Below are 22,324 nucleotides of genomic sequence, written 5' to 3'. Positions count from 1 at the left end.
AGGGAAATTGAATCCACTTTGTTTTTTCTTGATTCATATCGAGGATTCAATTTAAAAGTGAATGTAAATTTTTATGAATGAGTGCCCCGTGTTTGAAAATACTTGAAAATACTTTCATTCATTAAACTTTACATTGAAGTTTTTTTTTAATACTTACCTTTTTCTTTAGCAAAACCAGACCAGCGATCTTTCGCCCACTTCTTCTGCTGTACTTGGCATATCGATGACGAATCCGGCTTCCTCCAATCGTTGCATGGCCTCATGAGCTGGACGCCTTGGGGTGCACACAACATTTGGAGGAAGCTGTTTTCTTCATTGCTGTGCTAAGTACAGAGCAGCTGCGGGCTGAGGATCAGTTTAATGAATGAAAGTGCCCGGTGCCTCTGTTTTTAATAGTATTTTTTAAAGACGGCACTTATATGCTGTTCCAGCAGAAAAGCTAATCAAGACTTTCTATTATCTAAAAGAATTCCTATAGACTCCTTAGTTCAAAGCCTGGTTGTGGGCAACTAAGTATAAAAATGCACAAGAAAGATAAAAAAAAAAATAATATATATATATATATATATATATATATATATATATATATATATACACACACACACACACATATACATTGCATACAATATTTGTGTGTGTAAATGTACAGTATGTGTGTGTGTGTATATATATATATATATATATATATATATATATATATATATATATATATATACATACAGTGAATATAAAAAGTCTACACACCCCTGTTAAAATGTCAGGTTTCTGTGATGTAAAAAAATTAGACAAAGATAAATCATTTCAGAACTTTTTCCTCCTTTATTGTGACCTATAAACTGTACAACTCAATTGAAAAACAAACTGAAATCTTTTAGGTAAAGGGAAATAAAAATAAAAAACTAAAATAATATGGTTGCATAAGTGTGAACACCCTTTTATAACTGGGGATGTAGCTGTGTTCATAATTAAGCAATCACATTCAAAATCATGTTAAATAGGAGTCAGTACACACCTGTCATCATTTAAAGTGCCTCTGATTAACCCCAAATAAAGTTCAGCTGTTCTAGTAGGTCTTTCCTGACATTTTGTTAGTCGCATCCTACAGCAAAAGCCATGGTCCGCAGAGAGCTTCTAAAGCATCAGAGGGATCTCATTGTTAAAAGGTATCAGTCAGGAGAAGGGTACAAAAGAATTTCCAAGGCATTAGGTATACCATGGAACACAGTGAAGACAGTCATCATCAAGAGGAGAAAATATGGCACAACAGTGACATTACCAAGAACTGGACGCCCCTCCAAAATTGATGAAAAGACGAGAAGAAAACTGGTCTGGGAGGCTGCCAAGAGGCCTACAGCAACATTAAAGGAGCTGTTTTTCTTCAGCTGGAACTGGGGCCTTAGTCAAGGTAGAGGGAATAATGAACAGTTCCAAATACCAGTCAATATTGGCACAAAACCTTAAGGCTTCTGCTAGAAAGCTGAACATGAAGAGGAACTTCATCTTTCAACATGACAACGACCCAAAGCATACATCCAAATCAACAAAGGAATGGCTTCACCAGAAGAAGATTAAAGTTTTGGGATGGCCCAGTCAGAGCCCAGACCTGAATCCAATTCAAAATCTGTGGGGTGATCTGAAGAGCGCTGTGCACAGGAGATGCCCTCACATTCTGACAGATTTAGATTGTTTTTGCAAAGAAGAGTGGGCAAATCTTGCCAAGTCAAGATGTGCCATGCTGAAAAACTCATACCCAAAAAGACTGAGTGCTGTAATAAAATCAAAAGGTGCTTCAATAAAGTATTAGTTTAAGGGTGTTCACAATTATGCAACCATATTATTTTATTTTTTTATTTCCCTTTACCTAAAAGATTTCAGTTTGTTTTTCAATTGAGTTGTACAGTTTATAGGTCACATTAAAGGTGGAAAAAGTTCTGAAATAATTTATCTTGGTCTTTTTTTTACATCACAGAAACCTGACATTTTAACAGGGGTGTGTAGACTTTTTATATCCACTGTATGTATATGTGTGTGTGTGTATATATATATATATATATATATATATATATATATATACCCTCAATTCCTCCTGTATGTGTTTGTACATTTTGTCCTGTATCCTACAAGTTTTTTATCATTTTTTAATCTAAATGAATTGTATCCATGGACAGCGCTGCAGAATATGTTGGCGCTTCATAAATAAAGTATAATATATATAAATATATATATATACACACATATATATTGCATAGAATAATATTTGTGTGTGTATGTATGTGTGTGTTTATATATATATATATATATATATATATATATATATATACTGTGTGTATGTGTGTGTGTGTGTGTATATATATATATATATATATATATATATATATATTTGTGTATATATATATATATATATATATACACACACACACACACACACACACACACACACACACACACACAGGTTCATGAATGCAGAGAAAGCTAGCTATTAGTAGCTAACATACATTAGCATTGAGAGTTTATGATTAGACATCATAAACTGATCTAAGCAGTGCACAGACACATTCAGTCTTTTAGCTACTAAGGCCTGCAATAAGCACTGCGCTGGCAGACCCACCACAGATAAGGGGAGTACAAGGTATTCTCCTCCAGTCTCACCTTAGAAGCATATCCACGGTCAAGTTTCTCACCAAGAACGCTTCCACTGCAAAATCGTCGGCGGCTCTAAATTAAGCAACGGTTTAAAGGAGCACTGCCTGTAAAGAGCGACCTTAATCAGCGCACGTGCCTTGTCTTCTCTATAAAAGCCTGCACTTTATAGCCCACTGTACTGTATGCTGGCTTTTAGAGAGAGGATAGGAAAGATATGCTGCCCATCCCAAATCAGCTGCCCTAGGCACCGGCCTTGTTGGCCTAAGCCATAATATGCCACTGGTTTGTATGTATGTATATATATATATATATAAAAAAATTAAAATGCCGTTCATATAATACTGGGACTTAGCTGGTCACATCTGGTGAGCCAATGACAAGAGGGATGCGTGTAACCTTAAATCTCCAGTTAGCTCCTAGTAGTAGTTCATTGCTCCTCCTAAGCCTTTTTAGGTATGCATTTCAACAAAGAGAACAGTACATGTGATACTAAATACTACTCTTAAAGGGACATGAAACCCAGAAGTTTTCTGTCATGATTCAGATAGAGTGTACACTTTAAAACAACATCCAATTTACTTATGTCATCAAATTTACTTTGTTCTCTTGGTTTTGAAAACTAGGAAGGTAGGCTCAGGAGCGTGCATGTGATTGCAGAACTAAATGGCAGCATTTTTTTAAAATACTTTTAATGTTATACATTTGCAAGATCACTAGATGGCAGAAGTGTTTGCTATCATGTAGTGCTCCAGAAATGTTCATGCTCGCTATCTACCTAAGTATGCTTTTCAACATAGAATACCATCTGATCCATCAAAGTATCATTTTGACTTTCATGTTCCTTAAGGTTTACTCACGGAACTAACTTCTTGAATAAGGGTTGCAATTGTGAATTTCACACTATGATTTAAGACCTAATTGTTTTCCTTCACTTTCTGAAACAGGATTACCTAGATATGACATTCTCGTGGTACCAAGGGACAAATGTTTTCCCTTTTATCCCTACTCAAGATGAGGAGGATGAAGACGATGATGATGAGGAGGAGGCTATGCTTTGGGAGGCTGGAAAAGAGGAAAGAAAAAAGGCTAAGGAAGAAAAAAAGTCTGACCCTGATGTGGCTCGTTATGATGCTGTAAAGGTCAGTGTGGTTTCACTTGTCTAATGACATTCCCACATTGAGTCTGCTTATATTTCCTTCTAAAGTGTAAGTTTAAAGCCACAGTATACCGTAAAATTGTTTTTCTCCTAATATATTTCCAATGATTGGTATACCAGCTGTGTATACCAGCTGCAGAGTATAAAATGTATGAGAAATTGCATTTGCCTGCTTGTTTGTGTATATGAAATAGCTGGTTTGTGCTTTGAAACAATAACCTATTAAAATAGTTGAGCTTGCAGTTAAAATCAGATCTCATAATTTTATCACTTTGTGTACACACACATGCTAACTTTTATCTGTCTGTAAACCAAAGCCCAATACTTAGTGCCCGACTTTAAAAACCTTGCCGTCATGTAGGGAAAAATCATCAGCTTATTATTATTATTATTATTATTTTTTTTTATTAATTACATTTTTATTGAGGACAACACAGTAGATATATTTACAACAATAATAAAAAGAGAGAAGCGCTCAACCTGGGAACGAACAATAGCATAATAGCTTGTTCTATGGCTAGTTACCACCCTAGAAGCAGCCTCTTTTTGCTCAATATGTGCCTTTCACAGAGAAGAACTTTCCTGTAGCATATCAGTCTGATTCTGACTTCACAGTACAGTCCAGCCCCGAAATACCAGGCAATCCCCCTCTGAACAAGAGAAACAGCAAAACCCCAGACGTACGTTTCGGCCTATTGTGGGCCTCGTCAGTGAAGTGCAGCCATATCCCTCTAGGCACACTGTCAGGGTAAAGGTAAATTACATTATATATATATATATATATATATACGTAAATGAAATAATATAAAAAGGATGTGTGTATATATATGAAGCCGTCTATTTTATCAGATGTGCTGTAGAATAGAAGTTCTGATGTCAGGATTTAACTCAAAACCCCCTACAAGATGAGAGCTGGGTGAATACACATTTATCAGGATTGGAAATCAGCATAGCCTTTTGAAGCACGACCCCTGCGGTGTGAGCACACAGACATTTTCCAAAAGGAACTGACTCAGTGACCATGCTCATTTGACTATATGCAGTTTTATGACTCTAAAACATTTGGTCTACCCAATTTAAGACCATCACTTAAAAGGATAAAATCTAAAATAGTTGGATAAGCATAGTACTTACAGGAAATGTGCTGTATTAAGACTTTTACAACTACTCGTGGATTGACCCCATGTGGGGCAATGAAGGCCTTGGAAAACAAAAGACTGGCTGCAGAGTTTTGTAACTGACTGAAACTGTTTTGCGTGGGACACAGTCAAACTATAAAAACAAAGTGGGCCATACTTCTCCTATTCCATTGCAATTACACTTATTTTATATGAGGTGTGAAAAATCTTGAAGTTGGATATCATTTTGGGAAGTTGGATATCATTTTGGTAACGTATATATATATATATATATATATATAGAGTATAAGAAAAGGACTGCTAATTACATGTGATATTTTAAAGTCACTGCAGTTTAAAGATACAGTTTTCTGGGTTTTGTAAGATAAGTCATATGCATAGCCTTTACAGTTAATAGATTTAAAGAGCAGATTATACTTTTAAACTGTGTGTCATTATCCTAGATAGCTCTTAGCCTACCTATTTGTATGCAAGCATTTAAAGTAAACAATTACTATTGCTGGGCCTGGCAGAGTCAAATAAATAAATTGTATTTTAAATTGGTAATCCCAGCCTAGGTATTATTTAAATTTGTATCTGGTAGACTAAGTGATTTATCTGTGAAAGTTCTGGTGTTTTAAGTCAATATTGTATTAGGATAAATTGCAGTTAAATAGCAGAATATATATATTATCCTATTGTTTAAGAACACTGTTTAAAATTGTATTGCTTGGATGTTAAAGGTTATTTATAAATAAGGTGGGTTTTTAAGATGAGCGTGTATGAATTTTGCATAGCATATTTAAATAGTTCTCAAGCGCATAAAAAGTTATTTCATTTCCTTTTATTGCAAATATACTTCAATATGTTCATGGATATTATCTAAATAAAAGAGTTCAGGTATTTATATTAATTTTATTTGTTGTCTTAGTAGAAGTATATTGATTGTGGGCTCAGTCTAAAGGAAGATTGTTAAATATATTCCCTGCCAAATACTCACACATTGTTTGGAGAATACTGCTAAGATTTTCATAAATATACTGACAACACTGAGCAATGGGTCCACGTCTGGATTCCCGCATCACACTTAGGGAGACTTCCCCAAGTGTCATAATTTGCATAAATAAAAAGAGAGAAGCGCTCAACCTGGGAACGAACAATAGCATAATAGCTTGTTCTATGGCTAGTTACCACCCTAGAAGCAGCCTCTTTTTGCTCAATATGTGCCTTTCACAGAGAAGAACTTTCCTGTAGCATATCAGTCTGATCCTGACTTCACAGTACAGTCCAGCCCCGAAATACCAGGCAATCCCCCTCTGAACAAGAGAAACAGCAAAACCCCAGATGTACGTTTCGGCCTATTGTGGGCCTCGTCAGTGAAGTGCAGCTATATCCCTCTAGGCACACTGAGCAACGGGTCCATGTCTGGATTCCCGCATCACACTTAGGGAGACTTCCCCAAGTGTCATAATTTGCATAAATAAAAAGAGAGAAGCGCTCAACCTGGGAACAAACAATAGCATAATAGCTTCGTCTGAGGTTGTCATGTTCCTTGTTCAGAGGAGAATTGCCTGGTATTTCGGGGCTGGACTGACCTTACTTGGTGGGATCAGACTGATATACTTCAGGAAAGTTTTCTTCTGTGAAAAGCACAACTGGTCTAAAAGAGGCTGCTTCCGGGTGGTAAATCACCATAGAATAAGCCACTGAGCTGTTGTTCGTTCCTGGTAGAGCGCTTCTCTCTTTGTATGCAAAATATTTACAACACAATATTCAAACATGTTATATAGTTACATCATATCTGTTAGATTTTCACATGTTCAAGAGAATATAGTCCTCATTTTTATCCCCTTATTTTGACACGGTCACTCATGAACCTCTGATGTTATAGTAGTCCAAGGTTAGGGGTTTTTATTATATACAGCAAGATAATAAGAAAACGGAACAACTGTATCTCGACAAGGAGAATTAAAAAGGATGTTATACTGACATGATCAGCCGAACAGCAGATATGGGGAGGATCATACCACCAGAACTATATGCTGCAACCTTATAAGTAATTACAAGCACGCTCCTGTGAACAGATAGATTGCATGGAAAAGTGCTGAGAGCATTTATTTGAAGCTCATGCTGTGTATGGCTAGGTCAAACCATGGGTCCCTTTGGGTGTAGTAGCATGTAAAGGTTGTTTGCGACAACTAAATGACTCTATGGGCATATAAGATAAAATAAGCAACATCACTACTCTATGGTGGTATCATCTTGTATCTACCGGGTGAAAAATCAATAGTCTATTCATCTCTAAACTTTTGAGCTCCGCTTGATGAAGGCTCAGCTTTAACTGAGAGATTGTTCCCTTACCTACTCTCTGATAGTTCAATGTATATGCAATTGTCGGGTAATTTTATGCACTGTGTGTATAAGTGTGTGTCTCCTCCTCCACACCTCTCCGGCCGCAGGCCGTGAAGAGGGAAGGTTGCATGAACAATATATACACAGCAATGTATCTTGTTGGTTATATACAAGCGGGCTCTCTCTTTAACATTGGGCTTAAACGGATAACTGAGGCTATTGGAACAGAATGATTTATCATGAAAATAGTGTTACCACCATTACTACAATGCAATCGGTTGCTCCCTTAAAAAGATTATAATCTGTGTATGATTTACATATAATAAAAAAAAAATTACATTTGTGAGCATTAAAAACATGTAACTGAGCAGTGTATTATGGAGCTTTACAATTGTGTGATTAGGACCTTACAGCAAAAAATATATTAGTAGTGATACATTACAGGTAAGCATGTATTTCCTCGGTCCCGCATTTGAGAGTGCTATAAGTGTGGATGTGACCATGCTGGCTGTACAATAAATCTTATGTAAGTGATGATGTTTAGTGTTACCGGGACTAAAGCTTCAAGGTGGTGTTAAGAGTTGCAGCAAATCAATAACCTTTTCTAAGAGATAGGAACTTAAGAGAGAAAAACATTAAAATATAAAACTGTGAGGAAACGCGCTAATAACGCTAATTGCTCCTGAGAGCGTTAAATGTGCCCAAAATTTGGAGAGTATGTAGAGGGGAATATCAAGTGCAGATGGAGAGCCCTTATATAGTGATCACCCTAACATAAACAACAGATAACTCGGGTTCGTCACCTAGAAAACAATTTACCTTTCTTTATATATAATTGACACTGAGAACACATATCTTTAGTGATCTCTCTCTGCAAATTATCTCTTCGGGGTAGTGTCAGTAATGCAGCTTGAGAGTGATCTTTAGCCCTTTTCAAAATATGTGATCGCTTGGGCAGCTATATTAGATGAGTGCCATGTTTGCCCCTTGATAGCGAATAGTAAGTTTGTGGGGGGTATGTCTACCCAGTGGATTATGTGTGGGAGTTTAAGTGCTAGTTGTCTGCTGCTGCTTGAAGGTGGTCTGCAACAAGATGCGATCAAGAAGTGTTCCAGAGGTAGGGTTGTTTGGTATTTTTGAGGGTCTGCGGCATAGTTTCAGATGAGTTCCCTGCAGCTTCTGATTGTGTCTCTGATGTTCCCTGCTACGCTGGATCAGATGAGGTAGTTGCATTCATAACTAGAGGCTCTTGATGTTTAAGTGCTTGCACAAGCAGCAGTGTGCTGGGGTAACGCAGAGCCTCTTGAGGGGTTCTAGCTGGTTCTCTGTCCTCTGTGCCTGTCGGGAGGGTATGTGAGGGAGGGAGCGTCATCTCTATTGCCTGTGTCTTCTGGCTGTTATCGTAAGTTGCGTCTTGCAAAACATTCTGTTCAGGCGCTTCTGCTACCATGCGCTCGATAACGTCTCTAGGTAGGGATCTTTGATAGAGCTTGTATAGCAGGTTCTCTAATTTAGCAAAGCGCTAATCCAGAAACTGTGTTAGATCGTCCTTTCATGTAGTCGCCATTTTGGAGCAGTCTTCTGGCGAGTGGGTTGTGATTCAAAGTTCCGTTAAGCTGCTGGTTTAGTAAAGAAATGCTGTGTTATTCGATATTGGTGATTTTTTCAGTAAGGCAGGTGTCTGCTGCCAGCACTGGTAACCAGGTGGGTCCGGGGGGCCTCAAACTGCCGATCTGTTGCCCTGGAGTCATTAAAACAGCATGCATAAGCTGAAAAATAGCCACATACTACTATGTAGCTATTGATTGAAGTTTGGTGAAGATGATTTTGCTGTTGTAGCTCTGTAATCGGCGGATTAGAGAGGATCTTATGCAGAGCTCACAGAGAATGCGTCCTGTCTGGTACGCTGTTCGGACACGCCCCCTCTTATGCAGAACTCACAGAGAATGCGTCCTGTCCGGTAAATCATCAGCTTATTTTAATGAGTATTGTCTTGAAAAGCAAGTGTCTCTGTTTAACATAAGGCATATAAGTGAACTCCCTTTTATGAGATACATAGTTCTTAAGGTAAAAAATTGTCTTTAAATCAATCACTCAGGGGTCTCAAAATACTGACCAGGCATTTTATAAAATTACGCCAGACCTGAGAGTTTTAGAGAATTGGGCCCATAAAGAGAAAAATGAAAAATTAACATTTTATAAGGTATCTCACCTACACCCCACTGGGAGTGTAATTTCTTCTGTCGGTTGTGTTTATATAGCTTGTCAATAGCCTATACTTAAGTATAGAAACTTTCAGTAAAGGTAGGGAAACCACAGGGTAAATTTCAAATGCAGAAATAAGAGTAAAAAAATCTACTTGTAAACAATTTAATCCACTCCAGCAGGTAAAATGGGTCATTGGGAACAAATTAAAGGGGAGAAACATATTTTGGGTAAACTGACCCTTTAATTAGTCATTATGATAGCCTAATGCACGTGCCAGACATTTTTTTAATTCCTTTCGAGTATTTTACCTGGTCATGAACTTTCAGTGACCTCTTGTAAAAAATGTTGATTTCTCATTTAATGCCTGATGAAAAAATATTCTCCTGTTTGGAGAGAAATTCCACTTTTGAAAGTGCTCTTGGCGATCGGTCAGTTGCTCGTCTGCTTTAATTTTTAGAAAGAAGACAGAAAAGCAGCTATGGGTGGGGACATCAGGTTAGTTAGGTAGGTGGTGCTAGGTTTAATCAAGGACTGTGGGTGTAATTGGAAACCTGCTGCTTGTAAACTCAATTACCGAGAATGGTTTACACGACAGTGAGTGTAAACAAGGGCTGGGCAGCAGGGTGGCTACCCTGCAGAACCATAGACTGGTAGCCACCCTGCTGCCCTTGTTCCTACTCATTGTTGTGTAAACCATTCTCTGTAGATGAGTTTACAAGCTGCAGGTTGCCAATTACAAGTGACAAGTGGAAGGTTCCTTTTTTGGTGCTTCTAGACATTGCAATAAATATTCCAAACCTTTTGTTTTCCATTCTGAGAAAACCTTTGAGTTTAGCCCTTCACTGAACTCTGGATTTCCAGTTAGAGTCTGGTCGGGTCCAGACGAAACGCGTAAAGAGACTGTGTTTCCACTGCCGGCTTCCTTAGGGTCCCTTCTGAGCGTTTTTAGGACTAACTCCATTGTTGTGAGTGTGTATCAGGATAACGGCTGCTTCTAACTGCTGACTACACGACCAAACACGCCAAAGAGGAGCGCAGGAACATCCAAACGACAGGGAGGACAAGCAAAGATCCCCAGGAGTTATTCTGGGAGAAGTGATTGTATTTCCCGTCCCCGTCCCCATGTACTTATATTGCTTCAATTTTTTTCAAGTTTTTATATCTTGTAAGTGTTTTTATACTTTGCATGACATTGTTTCATATTAAATTGCTACACTTAGAGTAGCGTGTGCGCTCTTTTTTTTCTTCTTTTGTTCTAATTAGATAATAGAAATAAACTGGAAAGTTATTTAAAGTTGTATGCTGTATCTGACTCATGAAAGAAAAAAATTGGGTTTCATGTATCTTTAAGCTTCTCTTTTATATTTTCATACATTTAGATTAAGATACAGCAGGGATTTTACAAACTCTTATTGTGTTTTTAACGTCTCTTTGTTACGTTAACAAATTATAATCATACTTTATATATTTCTATGTATCTTTTACATTTTACTCTCTGGATATGTTCTCTGGATATGTCTGAAGCTCTCTAACAATTCTTTTCAAATACTGTAAGCATTTTACACAACCTGGTCTAACTGATTTATCTCGCCAGCTGTATACAGGTGAAGTTTTCTCAGAATTCACAATACACTTCTTTATCTGACAGAAAGTAATATATATATACTAAACTAGAGACAAAAGCATGTTAAATTGTAGTAAAACATTTCCGTTTTATTTATAATAGGTGCAAAGAGAGCCTTTAAACCAGCCCCATGTGTTCTCCAGTTAATGTCTCTTTCCCCTGTGAAATTCTGTATCCCAGAAAGCCTTATTACTTTCTATGGAAGGCATCTCTCATCTCTCTGGACTTATAGAATTCAGTGAGTTTAGCCCCTGTAATGTCTGCACTATAATTTCTCTCTAAAACTAGTGAAGCTGTCAGTTTTTCAGTTTTTTATTTTAAATAGAAGAAATAAAAAGTGAAATGTTATTTGTAAAGATAAACATAAATATACAAACTTTGATCCTAATTTGTTAAAGTTAAACAGAAACTGTAAAAGCATAATCATAATTTGTAAAATCCCAATCCTAAATAAAAAGTTTAAATGTAATAAAACTTAATCTGAAGTCTAAAGTAATATAAAATACAAAGCACAAAGTGTAAATGCAGCAGAACTCTCATGTCATGCAGTACTATTTTACATTGGACTTGTCTCTCCTTCACATACAGAAGTTCAGGGAATTCCCCTTAGAGAAGTATAGCAAAATCTGGCTTTTTAGAATTTCAATAGGGTTCTTGCAGTTCTGGAGGATCATTTTATATCATCTTGTCTGAGTGAAGAGATAGAATATCCCCTAAAACATGAGGACTATAAATCTACCCTGCCAGTATGTTTTTTGGTTTAGAATAAATATTTACACTGTCCTTTCTCCAGCAGAATCTTTTAAACTGTAATTTATTTTTTTATTTAACTGCATTCACTCTAAATCCAGTTTTCTCTTGAATGGCCTTAAAAATAAATTTTATGTTCAAAAAATGTACAGTGGAATTTTTTTTTTTCTAGAATAAAAAACTTCCAACCACTCTACATGTACAAATGGATTGTAGGTGTCTTACAGTGAAATTGAGGGTTAGATAATCACATAGGGCCAGATTACGAGTGGAGGGCTAATAGTTACGCGCAAGCGATAAGGGGTTTATTGCGGGTGTATATATAAATATAAAATCGGTATAGATATATATTGTACCAAAATACCATCAGATTTATACAGAAATATTGTACACAAAAGAGGAGAATTGCAATAGCACTACACAAATTCAAAGGGATGCCCTATTCTAGAAATGTACTTAGGCTAGAGTGCTTGTGCAGAAAAATGAGAATTACAGAGTAATGTCTAAGAGAAAAGGAATCTATTAGGCAAGAAAAGGATTGTACTTTGTAGCACTTCTGTCTACCTGTAGTAGAAACTGTACTATTTCCAAAAGGCGACTGCTTGTACTCGATTAAAACATAACTTTTATTAACACCATGGCCTCTATTTATCAAGCCGTCATCCGCAAATATGCTGGAATTCCGCAGCGTAATTGTGGCAAGCCTGATTCCCCTTAGTTATCAATGCCTACAGACCGGCAAAAGTAGAAATTATACGATCTGCCGGTCTCAGTCCTACACAGATCGATGCTTACGTCACTTCAGATGTTCCAAATGCAAATTCGGCACTATCTGACTACTTTTGCTAGTTAACAAATTCCTAGCAGGTACGCTCGCCACTATTCCGGCCCAGCGTACCTGGTTTTCAATCCGCCGCCCTGGAGGCGGTGGATGCCATAGGAATCAATAGGAGTCTGAAAGCAGCGAAAGCTCATGTTCACTGCTGCCCGATATCCCATTGATTCCTATGGGAGAATAAAAGTTATGTTTACACCTAACACCCTAACATGTACCTTGAGTCTAAACACCCCTAATCTGCCACCCCATACACCGCCGCCACCTACATTGTACTTATTAACCCCTATTCTGCTGCCCCCACACCTACATTATACTTATTAACCCCTAAGCTGCTGCCCCGCCACCTACATTGTTATTAACCCCTAATCTGCCGTCCCTACACCTAAATAAATTATTAACCCCTAATCTGCTGCTCCCGCCACCGCCGCCACCTACATAAAGTTATTAACCCCTATCCCGCCGCTCCCCAATCCCACCGCAACTAAATAAATGTATTAACCCCTAAACCCCTGGCCTCCCACATCACTACCACTTACTAAACCTATTAACCCCCCCCACATCGCCATAAACTAAATTAAACTATTAACCCCTAAACCTAACAACCCGCTAACTTTACATTAAATATTAACTCATCCCTATCTTATAATAAATTTAAACTTGCCTTTAGATTTAAATTAAACTATATTAAACTAATAATTAATCTACCCTATTATACTAAAATTATATTAAACTAATAATTAATCTACCCTAACTATTATACTAAAATTATAATAAACTATATTAAACTAATAATTAGTCTACCTTAAGTATTAGACTAAATTACATTAAACTACAAATTAAATTAACTATATTATATATTTAGAAACCTAACCCTACTCAAATAATTTAAATCTACACTAAAAAATTACTAAGTTACAAAAAACTAACAACTAAGTTACAAAAAATAAATAAATTCTAAGTTACACAAAACAAAAAAGAAATTATCAAAGATTTAAACTAATTACGCCTAATCTATGGGCCCTATGAAAATAACCCCCCCCCCCCCCCCAATAAAAAAACAAGTTAAAAAGCAGCGTTAGGACCTCTTAACGCTGCTTTTTTTTTTTTTTTAAGTTTTAAATGATTTTATTAAGATAAATTACTTTTAAGTACAGGAATAAAACAGAAATTGTACTTGGAGCACGCAGGCTCCTATAAATCACGTAAACCATTGATCTAAATATTTCAAACATTTTAAGGCTGATGTTAGTGAAAATTATGCAAAGTAAACATAATATAATTCTCTTCAAAATGAATAGGTTGGTGAGGTATGAGGAGGGGAAGGGAAGGAGAGGAAAGAGAAAGTGGGAGGGGGGGGGAAGAGATTGGGTTATAGGAGGTTAAGAGGAAATTCTTGTCTTTGGAATAAGTAATGTAGAGATAGCTAATTTACGTTAATCCCAGTATTCGGGGACCAAGTAGTGTCATACCTTGTTTGCCAGTCTGCCCAAATCAATTCAAATAGGTCTGAGTTATTTAAGGTGTAGAAGATATGTTTCTCCATGTTATAGATATATGCCATGTAGTTTAGAATGTATGACCATTTTGGGGGAGATGTAGTTTTCCATGCTTTGGCTATTGCCGCTTTAGTAGCTGTGAGCAAATAAATACACAGATACGCTTGATGTTTGGGTAAGTCAAGTATACCTATGTGAAGAAGGGCGTTTGAGGGGGCTATGGGGAGCGCTATACCCAAACTAGTTAGTGTCCGAAAGCAGATATTCCATAAGGGTCTTAGCCTAGGACACTCCCACCATATGTGTAATGAATCTCCTCTTTTCCCACAATTACGCCAGCACAAGGGTGAAGAAGGTTCATACATTTTACTAAGTCTAGAGGGGGTGAGGTACCAGTGCGTTAGGATTTTATAATATGTTTCAAAGAGGGTGACACAGTGTAAAGCTTTCTTAGTAAGGGAGATTACATGTTGCCATGTCTGTGGGGGTATAGTCATGTTCAGGGATGATTCCCATTTGAGTAAGTGAGAAAGCTTATTCTCAGGATCTGAACTCCCTATTAGTAAGTAATGAATTGAAAGGGGTCTGTGCAGTTTGCTGCCTTGTTGCTAGATTGTTTCCCAAGGTGTTCAAGGTCGATGTTGGTCAGGTTTAAAACACCAGCTAAGGAGGAAGCTTTTCAACCTTGTATACTCATAAGTCATATGTCTGGGCAGAGTGAGTTCAGTCTGTAGTTCTGTAAGTGTTATGAAACGCGAGGTTGGGGAGGTAATCCAGAGGTCTGAGACTGTCCTAATTCCAACTTGGGCCCACCCGTGTGGGTGAGAGTCAGGTAATCCTTGGAGAAGACCCGTTAGGGGGGGGGTGATAGGTGAGGGGTATCAGGCAATATGTGGGTAGTGCCTCAATTTGTCCCACATAGCAAGACATTCTCGTATTATAGGATTACTGATGTCTGCGGTTCGCCGTAAATGGGGAGGGATCCAGATTAGATCAGATAGATATATGTGGTTCGGTAGTGAGGCTTGTTCCATAGTTTTCCATTTACTAGGGGATTCCTTGGCACCCCATTGTGATATATGGGTGAGCATCGCTCCTTCATAATATCGTAGAATTGAGGGAGAGGCAATTCCTCCCCTGCTGAGAGGGCTTTGAAGTATTTTATGTGCTACTCTGGGGGGTTTATGTTGCCATATGTATTTTGTGAATTCGCTCTGAAATTGGTGTAAGAGATATCCTGGAATTCGAAAAGGGAGACATCTAAAGAGATAGGTAATTTTGGGTAGGAATGACATTTTGAGGGCCGTTAATCTGCCTATATGTAAGTGTAATCCCATTTATCCTTCAGAGTGCGCAACTCGGATAACAGTGGTAGATAGTTTTCTTTAATCATCTACGGGATATTATTAGATATTTTAACTCCTAGGTGGGATATGTAGGAATCGGTACATTGGACTCTATGTTGGGCTTGAAGGGTGTTAATCGTGTCTTGGGGAAATCCCCAGGTAAAGATTTCGGTTTTATCTATGTTTAATTTATAAAGGGACATGTGGCCAAAAGCTTCTAGGATTTCCTTCAGTCTTGGGAATGAAGATATGGGGTCTGAGGAGAATATTGTTATATCATCAGCAAATAGCGCTACTTTATGAATAGTGCCATGTAAACGGATACCATCTATTTTATTGTCTAGTCTGATTTGCTCAGCTAGCGGCTCAATCGCAAGGGCAAATAGCAGAGGTGAAAGGGGGCACCCCTGTCTAGTGCCGTTGGATATTGGAAAGGAGGGTGAGAGAAACCCTAGGCCCCTGACTGTTGCCAAGGGAGTAGAATAGAGTGCCTGGATCGCCTTAATAATTTGGTCGGGGAAGCCGAAGGTCCTGAGGACCTCCCATAGGTAGGGCCATCGTACGCGATCAAAAGCTTTCTCTGCATCTAGCGAGAATACAAAGAATGGTTTGTTAAGTCTAGTAGATTCTGTGCAGATGTTTAGCAGTCGCCTAGTGTTGTCAGGTCCCTTGCGGTGCGGGATGGACCCTACTTGATCCAAGTTTATAAGTTGTGGGAGTAGTTTTGAGATGCGAGTAGCAAGCAGCTTAGCATAAATTTTGACGTCCAAATTTATTAAAGATATTGGTCTATAATTGGAGCAAAGAGATGGGTCTTTTTGTGGTTTGGGAATAGTTATTACTGTGGCTTCTAGGAATTCTCTGGTGAACTTACCCTCCCCTCTAGCTTGATTAAAAAATCTAAGGAGTAGTGGGGCTAGTTCATTTCTATATGTTTTGTAGAAAGATGCCGAGTAGCCATCTGGGCCTGGGGCTTTAAAGACTTTCAAATGTGTTATTACATGTTTGATTTCGTGGAGAGTGAAGGGGGATGTAAGTGTTTCCTGGTCTTCTAATGACATTGAGGGGAGATTTAGGTTGTCTAGGAAGAGACGAATATTAGTGGTAGGGGCTAATGGGTGGTCTGAGGAGTTTTCCAAATTGTATAGTTTTGAGTAAAATTTTTCAAAGCATGTACCTATCTCTGAGGGTTTTCAATATATCTGGTTTCCAGATTGGATATGGTGGATTCTTGATGTACTCGCCCTGTTTTTAAGCTTATTTGCTAAAAGTGTATCAGCTTTGTTACTCTTATGGTATGAGATCTGTTTCAACTTAAATAAGTTTGCTTGGGTACGCTTCAATTCTAGCTGGTTAATATGGTTTTTGACCTTTGCAATTTGGTCTGTGGTACTATCCGAGGGAGTGTTTCTGTTAAGGAGTTCTAGCCGGCGTAGCTCAATATGGGATCTAGAAAGGGGGAGGCCGGAGAGTTTTTTTAGGTAAGATTGTCTCTTAAGTATAAGGCCCCTAAAAGTGGCTTTTGCCGCACCCCATAGTGTATCATCTCTGACCTGTTGTCATTAGATTGAGAATATAATATGATATCTTTTCTGAGTGTTTCCCTAAAGGCAGCATCTTGAAGGACATGGTGTTGGAGGCGCCAGGAGAGTCTCACATTGTTTTTTTCTATTGAGCGGAAGGTCACTGTGACTAGGTCATGGTCAGACCATGGGCATAGGGAAATGTTAGAATGTTTAACATGGTCAAGAGTTTCTGCTGAGCAAAAAACATAATCAAGTCTAGAGTAGGTTTTATGGGGATGTGAGAAGTGAGTGTAATCCCTATTTCTAGGGTGAAGTGATCTCCATATATCGTATTAGTGAAATTGAGCGATAATTTGTCTAAATTTATGGGAAAGTTGTGCAGAGGGGATGGGATATTTGGTACAGGTGGTTTTTTTCCTATCTAGTGATGGGTCCCAGGTCACGTTGAAGTCCCCCGCCAGTAGGACTCTACCTATTTTCACTCGGTCAACTTTAAGTAGGATTCGTTTGAGGTGTCTAGGTTGATGTGAGTTAGGGAGGTAGATAGAGACTAAAGTATGGTCAATATGATCCAGTTTACATGTTAGGATTATAAATCTAGACTGAGGGTCTTTTAGGACTTGAATTTGTTCATAAGCTATTATTTTATGAATTAGGATTGCTGTACCTCTGGCCTTTTTTAGGAAGGAGGTGTATTCGAGGATAGTGTAGTCTTTGGATATTGAGCCGGGGGTATTGTCTAGAGACCAATGTGTCTCTTGGAGGAAGGCCACATCGGGGTTGTGGAATTTGAGCGATCTGGCCAATAGACTACGCTTGTGTGGGGAGTTTAAACCTCTAACATTGTGGGTTAAAATTTTCAGGGGGGGCATAGAAGACTGTAGCGGGAGGTCTGAGTCAGTTAGAGGGGGTTGGGTGGGTAAGGGTAGGCGGGTAGGGGGGTTAGGTAGAGGGTAAAGGGAGGGAGTTAGCGAAAATAGTCCGCTTTGATGAAGCCCTAGCGTGGGCTACCTATGGGGGGGGGGGGGGAGAACAATGAACAGGAACAGAGGTCAGTAGGGCGAACCCTGCTCCGCAGTAAATATTTGAACTAAACTGCACCTATAATTATACTAAAGATGTGTCTACAAATTAACAGTAACGTGATGAACAAACAAACAATACAACTTACAAGTTACTCATAGGCTCTCTGTCTTTAACTTGAGTCTCTGCTATATACTGGTAAGAGCAGATGAACCGTCCAGGTTCAGTAGTTCTTTATTAAGTTCCAGTGGGGGTAATCAATCCTGAGTTTACGGTGGGTTAGTTTTAGGTTTCTTTGCTCTTTGTTCCTTGATGGACCATTCGGGAGCTGAAGCTCTCAGTTTTGGGTAGGTAGGTTGGGAGGCTGGGGGTTGGTCTGAGTGCAGACCCCAGGTGGTGAGAAGGGCCATGCCTTGAGGGATTGTGGATATTGTATGGCTTTGGTTATTTCTGGTAACCACCGGGTTTACAGGATGTCCCCAACGATATTTAATATTAGCTTTCCTGAGAGCTAAAGTGATTTGTTGGTAGTTTTGCGATACTGTAACGTATGAGCTGACTGGTCAGGCAGGAGTTGTATGTCCTTAAATTTCTCTGGCAGAGTCGGTCTTTTAAAGGCTGCTTGCATTAGTTTATCTTTATAAATGTAACTGTGGAAGCACACAATTACATCTCTTGGTTTGTCAGCAGGAGCAGACCGTGATCTTAAGACTCTGTGGGCTCTTTCCATTGTGTCAGTTAACCCTTCCGGGGAACCCACGAATTCTGTGAACAGTTCTCTCAAAAAAGGCTGCGGTTCAGCGGTCTCTACAGCTTCTGACATGCCTCGGAACCGGATGTTGTTCCTGCGAGATCTGTCTTCTATGTCCGCCATCTTAAATTCAAGTTGGGTCATCTGGTCCGCTAGGGTTTCAGAGTAGGTAAGCAGGTTCGTTTGATCGACAACTAGATCATCTTGTTTCCGCTCAAGTGCTTCAACTCTCTCGCCAATCTCTGAAATTTCCTTTTTCAGTTCCGCAGAGGAGAGTTGGATTTCCTGAGTAGCCAGCATGTGTTGCAGGGTTGCCTTTGTGATATAATGGTGTGATGGCGCTTCCGAGCTCAAAGTTTTAGGTCCGAATATTTATATTAACACGAACTGGATATTGAGAGATTTGCATATAGTATATCTTGATAGTATATACTAATCAGTTACTAAGATGAACTTTCAAAAGGTTTTAAGTATATAGGTGTTTGTAGGGTAATATTGTCTCCAGAATGACAGTATTGAGCACTATTCCCATAGAAAGATAGTGCATCCTTGTATTTGATGAATATGTATCATTAATAGAAGCCTCATATATACTATTCTACCTTTTAGTACTAGTCCAATATCCACATTTGAACTAATAACCCAGAGTGAATTTCTATGGGAATAGTGCTCAATACTGTCATTCTGGAGACAATATTACACTACAAACACCTATATACTTAAAACCTTTTGAAAGTTCATCTTAGTAACTGATTAGTATATACTATCAATATATACTATATGCAAATCTCTCAATATCCAGTTCGTGTTAATATAAATGTTCAAACCTAAAACTTTGACTTAATCCCTATGGGAATAGTGATTTCATTACAAAATACTGTATACACCATAAATAATTGAGATTTTCATTATAAAATACTGAATACTTCACATAAGTGAACTTTTTGCTCAGTCCAATTTCTCATATGAGAGGAGAAGATAGAAATATATAGGGGGCGCCCTTGGCAAACTAAATTTTTTTAACAATGCTGAACACAGCGATATATATATTAACACTTAAATAAAAAATATGGTAGATGTGAACAGATCAAATCAGAACATATATAAACACATATAATACAAAAGCATATGATAAAAAGAGTAATACAACAATAACTTTATAAAAAATGTAAAGTCCCAAGTAACCAGACACGATGATGTCAAACAGGTACGGATGATAATGAGGATCAAGGCAGCTGTCTGAAAAAGGATCAAGGTCCAGATCCTGGATCATAAATCTGTAGATAACATAAGAGGACAGAAGCGCCACATGGCCCAATATTGTATGATAAGGTATGTAAGATAATAGCAGTGTAAAAACACACTCACATTTGGTGAGACACCCCTAGTGGTTTAGAGGACACGGCCTGTGATCAATACAGTCACCCAACAGACTAATCTCCAATGACTGGTCAGCAATCTGTAGATGGTAAAACAGATACAGCGCCAATATGGCCTAGTATTGTCTGAACAATGTTACAGTATATGGTGATAAATATACTCACATTTGGTGAAGCACCTCCCTTGGTGCACTAGAGGCAAGCTGGGATCAAACAGTCACCCAGTAGACTGATACCCGGTAAGGCAGGAACTCCCAGCAATCCAAAAGTAGTTCAGTGGCTAATAAAGAGGTCTGGCAGCAAGTGGTAAGTATAACAACTTACTTTATTAAAATATAAAATTCTAGCAGATTGCTGACCAGTCATTGGAGATTAGTCTGCTGGGTGACTGTATTGATCCCAGGCTGCATCTTCTACACCACTAGGGGTGTCTCACCAAATGTGAGTGTGTTTTTACACTGCTGTTATCTTCCATACCTTATCATACAATATTGGCCATGTGGCGCTTCTGTCCTCTTATGTTGTCTACAATTTCTCATATGGTGGATGCCACCCTTCTCATTTGACTTCTGGAGTCACACGATCTTGTGGTAACACCCTGTACACAATACATGTGCACAACAGTTGAATAATAATTGGATAAATACAATTAATCTATTTCTATATTAGAATTTTGAATCCTCCACGTGTTTTTAAATTTTGGCAGTGTGTTTCTTTTAACATATGGTGTTAATAAAAGTTATGTTTTAATCGAGTACAAGCAGTCACCTTTTGGAAATAGTACAGTTTCTACTACAGGGAGACAGAAGTGCTACAAAGTGCAATCTTTTTCTTGCCTAAGAGATTCCTTTTCTCTTAGACATTACTCTGTAATATGCAGAAATATGTATTTATGAATGAATATAATATATTCTGCTATGTGAAGAACATTGGAATAAAAGGTATTTATATTTTCATGTCGGGTTAGCGCACATTAGAATAAGCAATCGGTTTTGTGCTCGATTAGGATGTTAGTGTTCCCCCCCCCACTTTTGCTCCATTGACTTCTGTGGGGGAATACGTGAAAGTGCACACAATATTCTAACTTTTGCTTTTTGCACTTGTCGACTTTCAACTCATAATATGAGAGCAAAAAGCTTACTTCTAGCACAGTTAACCCTCGAGCGGGAGCGTTAAATAGCACTCCACTCGTAATCTGGCTCATAATGTTTAGTTGAAAGATAATGTAAATGCATATGTTCTAAATCTGGGATTAGTTACCTATTAAATAAATAGAATGTTGTATGGATATATGAATATGGGTGACAACCATTATAATATCTTGTGGATTGCCTTGTTAATGCTAAATAAGTAGATATTTTGTGCACCAGAGTTACTCATATAACGATTTCTGAGCCAAAATAGATTGGTATAAGAAAGGTTGTAACTAGTTACCTATGATAAAAATTAACTTTTATTCAAAGAATACTTATGCTAAAAACATGATAGTATGACAGCCATAAGTTAAAATGTGTGCCCTGCTGCCTTAAAGGAACATTAAACTGATGAGCACAACTACAAAAGAATAGTAACTACTCACCATGTCAGTTCTCATGTTTTAATAGCTTAAAGGTGCCAGATACTGAAGCTCTGCCTCTTCATACTTTACGCTATTACAAGTTTTCAGGGGTTAAAATAGGAACATGGCTTTAAGAAGGGCTGCGGCAACCGAAGGAAAAACAATATCAAAGTGAGTAGTAGCCATTTTAAAGTAGTTGTGCCCAGCAGTTAAATGTCACTTTAAGTTATAAATGCTGCACTATATTGCCTTATTAATTCAGGAACAACTTAGTGCAGTTGTTTTTTTTAAGGCAGGAGGGCACACATTCGTCATTGTGACTGCTTATATGATTGTGGATTTCAGTAAACCTTCTTAACTCTTAATGCCATTAGGACATTCCATGGAACGTCCTAGCTTATAAGGCATCCTGCAGCCTTCCCCTTTTGACGAACTCAAGATTGGACTGGGGGCGTACCTAGCAACAAATTGAAATTATGTGATTGCATCCAATGTTAAACACTTATGCCGGGCATGAAGGGGTTAAATCTTAATTTTTCTTTTTTGATTTTACCTT

General features: G+C 38.2%; 1 protein-coding gene across 6 annotated transcripts in view; it reads left to right on the top strand.

Annotated features, from left to right (window-relative positions):
• Nucleotides 1-22,324, top strand: part of RPAP1 (RNA polymerase II associated protein 1) — a 227,147-nt gene that overhangs the window by 116,924 nt on the left and 87,899 nt on the right. For all 6 annotated transcript variants that reach the window (XM_053697817.1, XM_053697819.1, XM_053697814.1 and 3 more), the window contains exon 12: nt 3,588-3,782. In XM_053697817.1, the coding sequence (XP_053553792.1) occupies nt 3,588-3,782 (195 nt within the window). The remainder of the gene's footprint in view (nt 1-3,587; nt 3,783-22,324) is intronic.

This window comes from Bombina bombina, chromosome 1 (assembly GCF_027579735.1).
Source record: "Bombina bombina isolate aBomBom1 chromosome 1, aBomBom1.pri, whole genome shotgun sequence".
Classification (NCBI taxonomy): domain Eukaryota; kingdom Metazoa; phylum Chordata; class Amphibia; order Anura; family Bombinatoridae; genus Bombina; species Bombina bombina.
Note: the sequence above shows the minus strand (reverse complement) of the source record. Positions and strands in the feature narration are given on the sequence as shown.